The 9,246-nt window shown below is 35.6% G+C and overlaps 1 protein-coding gene across 1 annotated transcript; it reads left to right on the top strand.

Annotated features, from left to right (window-relative positions):
* Positions 1 to 282: 282 nt before the first annotated feature.
* LOC104900231 (40S ribosomal protein S4-1) lies at positions 283 to 3,160 on the top strand. The gene is made up of 5 exons (XM_010687607.4): positions 283 to 441; positions 1,696 to 1,773; positions 1,858 to 2,038; positions 2,286 to 2,383; positions 2,471 to 3,160. The coding sequence occupies exons 1-5, from the start codon at positions 439 to 441 to the stop codon at positions 2,897 to 2,899; spliced, it is 789 nt and encodes a 262-aa protein (XP_010685909.1). The 5' UTR covers positions 283 to 438; the 3' UTR covers positions 2,900 to 3,160.
* The last annotated feature ends 6,086 nt before the right edge of the window (positions 3,161 to 9,246 follow it).

The raw sequence follows: 9,246 nt of genomic DNA, 5'->3' as shown, positions 1-9,246 counted from the left end.
AAACTAAAAAGGACCCATTTAGGACCCAGTAAGATCCCATGAACCCGCTAGACCCAGCGGGTCTGGATTTGAAAAATCTAGATCCAACGGGTCTGGGTGGTGAAAAATGAACGAGTCTGGGTCTGGGTGGACCCGACACAGACCCGCCCCATTGCCATCCCTAGTTGCACCCCTTTTTTTTATGCAAAATTCATTAATTATATAAAAAAAACATTAACAAATCCACACGAAAACGACACCGTAGTTAAACAAGGGCAGTATCGTCTCATTACGTTTCGCAAGTCACAAAAACTGAAAACACAAGAGAGTGAAGGTGGTGTTACATATAAATAGAGGGTTAGGGTTTTTGCGCAGCATTTGGACCCTCTTTTATCTCTCTCGTTATCACGCAGCGGAGCACCGGCGGCCACAACTGCAGATTCACACTCCAATTTCACCATGGTTCGTCTCCTCTCTTTCTCTCTCTTCTTCCCTATCACTTTGCATATCTTGTTATGCTGAAGGTTTTCTGTTATTTTTGTTGATTTTTGTTTTTGTTTGCTTTTTTTGAGTGTATGAGTGATCGAATCGTAGGTTCATCTGACCTAATTTTGCTCGCATTTCAATATCTATGTTGTTTGATTGATTCACTGGTTTCATCGTTGTTTTTTATTTTCGTTCATAGTAGTTTTTTTTTTTTTTTTTAATGAGGTGTATGAATTTGTGTTTTTTAATTGAGTTTTATGTTCATGTTAGATTTTGAGTTGTTTTTCGTACATTCGGTTGATTAGAATTAATGCTAGAGCTCATCTTGTTTTTTTTTTTTCCAAACTTGTTTGATTCACTGCTTTCATCGTTGTTTTTGATTTTCAGTCGTAGTATTTTTTTTATGAGATGTATGAAATTGTGATTTTAATTGAGTTCTATGTTCATGTTAGTTTTTGAGTTGTTTTTCATACATTCGGTTAATTAGAATTGATGCCAGAGTTCATCTAGTTTTTTTTTTCTTTCTAATTCGTAGTTTTTTGTTTATCTCTTTTACTTGTATCGTCAATTCTATTCAATATCAGTTTCTACATTACAATAGATAATTACTCTACTGTGAATCAGACTGAAGTCTTAGAAAGAGGTTTTCGTTCATAGTAGTTTTTATGAGATGTTTGTTTTTTTTAATTGACTTTTATGTTCATGTCAGATTTTGATTTGTTTTTCATACATTCGGTTAATTAGAATTAATGCTAGAGCTCGTCTTGTTTGTTCTAATTCACAGTTTTTTTGTTTATTTAATTTATCTCTTATAAGAGTGTATAGGCAGTTTTATCCAAAAGCATTCTCTACAATACAATAGAAAATTACTCTATTTTGAATAGGACTGAAAGTCTTAGAAATAGGTCCCTTGTTATATAGTAGCTGGTAGACCTGAGTCGTATGCACGGGCAAGGATATATTGAAGGGAAAAATGTTAAAGGAGAGATGCGAATGGCTTCTAAGCTAAGTTATGCATCCTTTATGTAGCACGGAATGGGCTGGGGTGTTTTAACTGGAGAAATATCAGGTTTGATGTATTTGTGTGTTTTGTTAAAGGAATATGTGCTTAAAAGCTATCCTTATAACTTAATGCGGTTCTCATGGATTTATGAATTTGGTCACTAACTTCTACAGAGAGCATAGATGGATTTAGCAGCTGCTAATAATTGATTTTCCTATTTGTTTCAGGCGAGAGGTTTGAAGAAGCATATGAAGAGGCTCAATGCCCCCAAGCATTGGATGCTTGACAAACTGGGAGGAGCTTTTGTAAGTAAAATGTTCTCATAACTTGCATTGTGATTTTGATTCAGGCTACATGTTTGCTTACTTGCTGTGTTTTCTACTATGTAGGCCCCCAAGCCATCCTCTGGGCCTCACAAGGCTAGGGAGTGTTTGCCCCTTATCCTAATTTTGCGTAACAGGTTGAAGTATGCTTTGGTTTACCGTGAAGTTATTGCTATATTGATGCAACGCCATGTTCTAGTTGATGGGAAGGTCAGGACTGACAAGACCTATCCTGCTGGTTTCATGGGTAAGCAACTTTACTCTGTTTAATGCTTTCTGGTTCCATCTTGTTTTGCTCTAAGTTTTCATTTATGTATTTTGTCATGGGATGAATTTGTGGTCATTACATCAGTCTGGTTCGACTGCTGATGGCTTTATTTCATTGTTTGGGTTTTTAGTATCCTTCTGGTTGAGTATCTTTTTAATCCTTAGTTTTAGGTTGACCTTTGTAGTTTCTTGGGGTTTATAATTTATAAATTGTACCTTGATTCCAGATGTCATATCGATTCCCAAAACAAACGAGAACTTCCGTCTCCTGTACGACGCCAAGGGTCGTTTCAGGCTGCACTCAGTCAGGGACGAGGAAGCCAAGGTTGGTTTTTGTGAGACTTGACTGATATTACATGATTTTTGACTGTTCTCACAAGACTATTCTAATACAGCAGTTCTGTTTTGGCAGTTCAAGCTTTGCAAGGTAAGGAATGTGCAGTTCGGCACTAAAGGAATTCCATACCTTAATACTTACGATGGGAGGACCATCCGTTACCCTGACCCCCTCATCAGGGCCAATGATACTATTAAGCTTGACTTGGAGGAGAACAAGATTGTTGACTTCATCAAGTTTGATGTTGGAAATGTTGTTATGGTCACTGGAGGAAGAAACAGAGGCCGTGTTGGAGTCATCAAGAACAGGGAAAAACATAAGGGAAGCTTTGAGACAATCCACATTCAAGATTCACAAGGTCACGAGTTTGCTACTCGTATGGGAAACGTCTTTATCATTGGTAAAGGTACAAAACCTTGGGTGTCTCTCCCCAAGGGCAAGGGTATCAAGCTTACCATCATCGAGGAGGCACGTAAGAGAGCGGAGAAGACTGCAACTGCTTGATCACCAATATGCAAATGAGAGTATCCAGTTTTTGTCTTTTGGGACACTTGAGTTTTTTTTTGCTGTTTGAAGAAACCCTTTTTTTATTTAATAGCTTATCTAAGTAATCATAGAATAGAGTTGCTACTGAACAGCGCAGGGTTTTGTTATGGAACCATTTAAGCTGCTTCTGATGTATCCTTTTTGTTGCTGATGCTTAAAGTCTTGCTTTAAGTTTCTGAAACCTTTGGTATCTAGTGAGATTAAAAAATAGTTTTAAGAGCTATGTTTTTAACATGAGTAGGAAAATAGTAAAATGAGTAGGAAAGTATTTTTTGCAAGTTTGATGTCACATAGTGTAACAGTTCCGCTGTTAGCCTGTTACTATGTTCATTTTGCAAGTTTTAACTATATTCCATGTCCTGGATGTACTTGTCGAAGCTTCTTTAGTCCTCTATAGAGGATCAGCTGGAAATTGTCAAACTGGTGGTGGCCTAAGCTTGCTATGCTTAAACTGGCTTTGTTTATATTTACGGCTAGTGATGGCCACTGGTGCGGGCTGGGCGGGCCAGACTGTGGGCCGGAGCGGGCTGGGCTGAGATTTCACGGCTCAGGATCGGACCGTGAAATTCATGGGTTGGGTGGGCTGGTCCGCGGGCTGAAAAGTCTTGGCCCACACCGGTCTGTTATCGGTTTTCGCGGTTCGAGAAGCGGTTCTGGTGGTTCGTGGGTCTAGTGGGCTGGACCGGGCTGGCGGGCCGGCATCAGATATTTTTTTTCAAAATTATTTAATCATTGAAATTATTCATTATTGTTATATAAAATCTTTAAAATGAAGGAAAAATTGACAAAAATAAGCTAACTTTTGCCCCATCTTCCACATTTAAGCCGTCCTTTTGATAATCCAGAGTTAATACAACCTTATAATCATTTAAGCCAATTTTAGGTTAGTGATTTAAGTTTACCTGCTAACACAGGTTGCAACAAGTTAATTATGATTAATTATGATTAATTTTATTTTTTAATTTCCCTTATATTTTCCTCTCTCCTCCCTCACCATGACCACCACCTCTCTCCTCCATCTTCCTGCTGTCCCCCTCCTCCACCATCGTTACACCACACATGACCCACCCCTATTCTTCTCTTCTCACAACCACCATAACCAAACCCCAACACTAATCGAAACCCTCCACCACAACCGAACCCACCCCACCACCAGCCCATTAACTCCCTCTCTCCATCCCGAAACCACCCAAACACACCCCACCCAACCCCGAATCCTGAAACCCAGAAACGACATCCAAATCCCGAAATCCAGAAACCGCACTCAAACCCCTGAAGCCACCCAAACCCACTCCATCCCGAAACCCAGCCGCAATCCACACCCGAACCACCCACCACAAAAACTGAGAATCCAAATCCACACCCAAACCCCGAAGAACATAGTAGATGAAGAAGATGACACAGGGTGGTAGAGAAAGTAGAGAGAAGGGGTACAGTGTTAGGGTTTTGGTGGAGGAGAAAGGGGGACTGGTGGTGGTGGTGGTGGTGGTGCCAGTGAATGACGGAAGTGGGAGGAGGAGATAAAAGAGGGAGGAGAGAGAAGAAAGAGGGTAAAGATTAATTTAAGGGAAAAAAGACAAAAAAAATTAAGAATATTTGTAACCTGTAGAATAAGTTACAGGTTATGTAACCTAAAATTGGTTTAAATGATTATAAGGTTGTATTAACTCTGGATTATCAAAAGAACGGCTTAAATGTGGAAGATGGGGCAAAGGTTGGCTTATTTTTGTCAATTTTTCCTAAAATGAATAAAAATATATACAATTATTAAAATTAATGAATAATTTCATTATTTTAAAATTTGATTGAATTATAATATATGCAATTTGATTAAAATATATACAATTTGATTAAAATATACACAATTTGGTTCAATAATAACTTGGACTGGGCTGGTCTGGTTCATGGGTTGGGCTGGACCGGTTTTGTGGTCCGGACTGGGCGGTTTTAGTAGCGGGCTTTAGTGGGCTGGGCTCAAGAAATCTGGCCCACGTCCCACCCACCAATTTCATGATTCGAGCTGGGCTGGACCAGGCTTTTTGCGAGCCCGACCCACACGACCCACGAGGTGGGCTGGGTTGGATGGGCTGGATTGGCCCACACTGTTGGCCATCTCTATTTACGGCCAACATACAAGAGTTAATATTGATAATAAGCTTAAACGGGCTTGTTGGAAGTTCGTATATGGTACTTAGTTGACTCTTTCTATACTTTTACCTAAAGTGTGTATGTTAAGGTGAAGTATAACGGAATCATCTATTTCTAAAGTGTACATTTTTTGGTTGAGCAATGATATGATTCAATGATTGAGTTTTAGATGACTTTCGTAGTAGTTGTTTTAAAATTTTTGGCAACTTGTAATAATACTAGATAGTTGGTGGTTTTGTTATCTTGAACTACAAAAATATATTAAGCGAAAATAACTTTGGCATAAAAAAGTGGGTTGACAAGACAAATCATTAACATAATCTTGACCATATAATCAAGGGCTATGTATAATAACTAAAGTTACTTGCATTCTCTATGCAAATAGACAAGCTTAAGAAAACAACTTTAGATATTTTGCATTATTGAAATGTAATATAGAAAATAATTAGGGGCTCTATTAAAACAATCATGGGCATTATTCGAAAAATTAGGTTTTTTTTTATGAAATCAGGTCTGAGCTCAAATTTGAATTTTATTTTATCATAAATTAACCTTTTGATTTTCAGTTGTAAATTGTAGAGCTAAATTTGCATCGTACTTACATTTTAACTAGATAATACAAGAGGATATATTCATTTGATTTTAACTATTTGCGCATTTTGATTAGTTTTTCAGTTTCATAATATTATTGTATCCGTTTGAGATCGATGTTAATTGAAATTTGAAATTCGATTGAGATGTTATTGCCATATCTCTTAGCCAAATTTAAAACCATTTGCCTATTTCTTGTTGTTGGCTTCTTATAGAGTATGTTTTACACCTAAATAATTAATTGTAATTAGTAAATGGGAAAAGCTAAATGCAGTCCGCATATAAAAAGCTAAAACCGAAAAAAAAATTAACTAATAATTTATTACATAGATTAGTGCAAACTTTGTCATAAATTTATAACTAATTTCCGTTTTAAGCAATATATTTATGTCTTATATGCAATCCTTGGGACTGCATATAACCTAACACCTAATAAATATAAGTTATAACCAATAACTGTCTAGAAGAAGATGAAGATCACGTTCGTTAGGAAGAACGACAACAAAATGGCGGATGTAATAGCCAAGCAAACATGTAATGGGGAAGATCATTTAATGTAGTTAGGCTAATGCCAATTATGTCGGATTATTGCAATAAACTTGTACTATCAAATTGTAATATATTCCCTCCGTTCTCTATTAGTTTACCCCTTTCTTTTGCACAAAATTTTAGGAGAAATAATATTGTGGGTCATAAAAAGAAAGAAAAACTATTATTTTATATGAAAGTTAAATGTATGTGTGATGAAAAGTTTGTGGTCCCATTCCAAAAATAGCAAAAAAAAAGAAAAGTAAACTAATAAAGAACACCCTTAAAAAAATAATATACGGGTAAATTAATAAAGGACGGAGGAAGTACTATTTGACCATAACTCTTAAACTTAATACTACTCCTATTTTCAACATAAAAAAAAAAAGAAGCATTAAATTACTAACCTAACAAGTACAACAAAAAAATTTCAAACATTATCCGACCAAAGTCTCAACTCTCAACACTCACATTTGTTTGTCTTTGTCATTAAAATAATCACAAGAGCCCCACACAAATCACCACCCAAGTAAATTTAAAAAAATCAAACCATAATAATGAAAGAATGTATAATCAGTGCGTTTTTTGTACAACACGCCACACGGAACCCAAACCGTGTGGCCGCATTATGTAGTTCCTCCTGCTTCCCTGCGCCACTTCCTTCTCTCCTCATTTCTGCCATTTTCTATCTCTTCCTGCCCCAATTCCTCATTTCTGCTAAATTCCATGAAGAAAATCCAAAAGAATTCCACAAATCCTTCAAAAACACGCGAATTTTCCTTCTCTTTTCCCCAATTCCTCATTATGTTGCTCTTTTCTTTTCCTTCTCTCCTCATTTCTGCAAAGCATCAATGTATTTGCAGGCCACAAATTTTCCACCTTCATTTATCTTTCTAAAAAAAACCCCAGAAATTGTTTTTCTCTCTCCTCCTTCATCATTCTGCTACGATGCAAGAATTCTCGTCGACAGTTTCAAGCCATATACGCTTTCTTCTTCAGAGCTTCAATGGATGTTTTTGAATTTTTGATTGTGGAATTGATTTCGTTGTGATACTGTTATTTGATGAGGAAAACCTAGCTTTTTTCTAATTGACTTTTATTTTGCTCCGTTTTTAAGGATTTGATTTGTGTTTGTTATCGTTGTGAAATTGAGCCCAACAACAAGCTTCACATGGCGCTCAATCATGTCTGCTAGACATTTTATGCGAAATTTGATTAACTTTATGATCAAATTAACAAAAAATTGAGAAGCTCACAGTGAAAGAATTTTTTGGTGATAGATTAATGGCGAGAATTGAATCAGTCCATGAAGAAGAAGGACAGTTGCTGAGTTTTGAGGTGGAGGAGAGAGAAGGAAATGGCAGGAAAATGGAGTTATCGCTGTGAAATGAAGTGTAGCTTCCATGGAAGTGGATGTTTAACTTTTTTTTTTTTGTTGTTGATGATTTTCTCTCTCCTCTGAAAAAGGTTAGTTTTAGATAGTAATGGAGTAAAAGAGAGAGAAGATCTTATCTAACTGAAGAAGATGAAGAAAATAGGATTATCTAATGCTCTGTAAAAATCTGATGAGACTCACGAGTAACTACTCTTTATAATTATAAAAAGTAACCTCTAATTCAGTAAAGGTAACCTCTAATTCAGTAAAGGTAACCTCTTACAATGACACTTACAAGTAAAAGTAACCTCTTATAATTATAAAAAGTAACTCCTATTCACTGTAGAAGTAATCCTTCATAATTACAAAAGTAACCCCTCATAATTACCAAAAGTAACTTCTATTTAATGTAGAAGTAATCCCTTATAATTAAAAAGTAACCCCTAATTTCAATAAAAGTAACCCCTTATAATTACAAAAGTAACACCTACTTTTAGTAGAAGTAACTCCTTAACATTACAAAAAGTAACCCCTAGTTATAGTAAAAGTAACCCCTAGTTATAGTAAAAGTAATCCCCTTACCGTTACAAAAAGTAACTTATACTTTTAGTAAAAGTAACCCCTATTTATAATAAAAGTAACCCCCTTATAGGTACAAAAAGTAACCTATACTTTCAGTAAAAGTAACTCCTTAACATTATAAAAAGTAATCCCTAGTGTCAGTAAAATAACCCCTTAGTATTCAATAAAGTAATCTCTAATTCACTAAAAGTAACATTTTAGCATTGAAAAGCAACGCGTTTTACTTTTTATGAATAAATGAGATTACTTTATATATATAACGGGGATACTTTTTATGAACTAATTAATGGGTTACTTGTACCTTTCGTATGATTACTTTTTATAAACATTTTAAGCTATTATATAATAATTAGAGTTACTTTTGCAAACATATGAGGTTACTCGAACAAATAATTAAGGTTACTCAAACATGTAATTAGGGTTACTTTTATTAACTAATGAGGTTACTTTTATAATATAATGGGTCATTTGAAAATATATATGAGGGTTACTTGTAGAATAAATGGGTTACTCGTATGATAAAATAAGGGTACAAATAATAATAGTTACTTATTATGAAGTAATGGGTTCCTCGTATCATAAAATAAGGTTACAAATAATAAGCGTTACACGTACATTCAGATATGGTTATCCGAAAACGGATTCACGCTTGGGCTTTTTTTAAAGGAGACACGAGCATCATTATAAGGCATAACTTGGACTTATTATTAGTTGGCCACGTCCTTATTTATCAATGTGTTAATGGTAAAATTCTAGAGGAAATAAGAGGAGAGAGAAAATAGGAAAAAAGGGGAAATAAGAGGAAAGAGAAAATGAGGCAAAAAAATAGGAGAAATGAGAGATATTAAAGAGAAAAAAAAAGAGTTTAAAAAAAATGAGAGAAAGGGGGGGAGGGCGTGAGAGAAGGGGAATTAATGGTAAAATTCTAGAGGAAATAAGAGGAGAGATAAAATAGGAAAAAAAAATAAGGGAAATGAGAGGAGAGAGAAAATGAGGCAAAAAAAAATAAATATGAAAGACACATCAAAGAGAAAAAAAAAGAGTTTAAAAAAAAATGAGAGAAAGGGGGGGGAGGGGGTGT

This window comes from Beta vulgaris, chromosome 7 (assembly GCF_026745355.1).
Source record: "Beta vulgaris subsp. vulgaris cultivar EL10 chromosome 7, EL10.2, whole genome shotgun sequence".
Classification (NCBI taxonomy): Eukaryota; Viridiplantae; Streptophyta; class Magnoliopsida; order Caryophyllales; family Amaranthaceae; genus Beta; species Beta vulgaris.
This window is presented reverse-complemented; position numbering and strand designations above follow the sequence as displayed.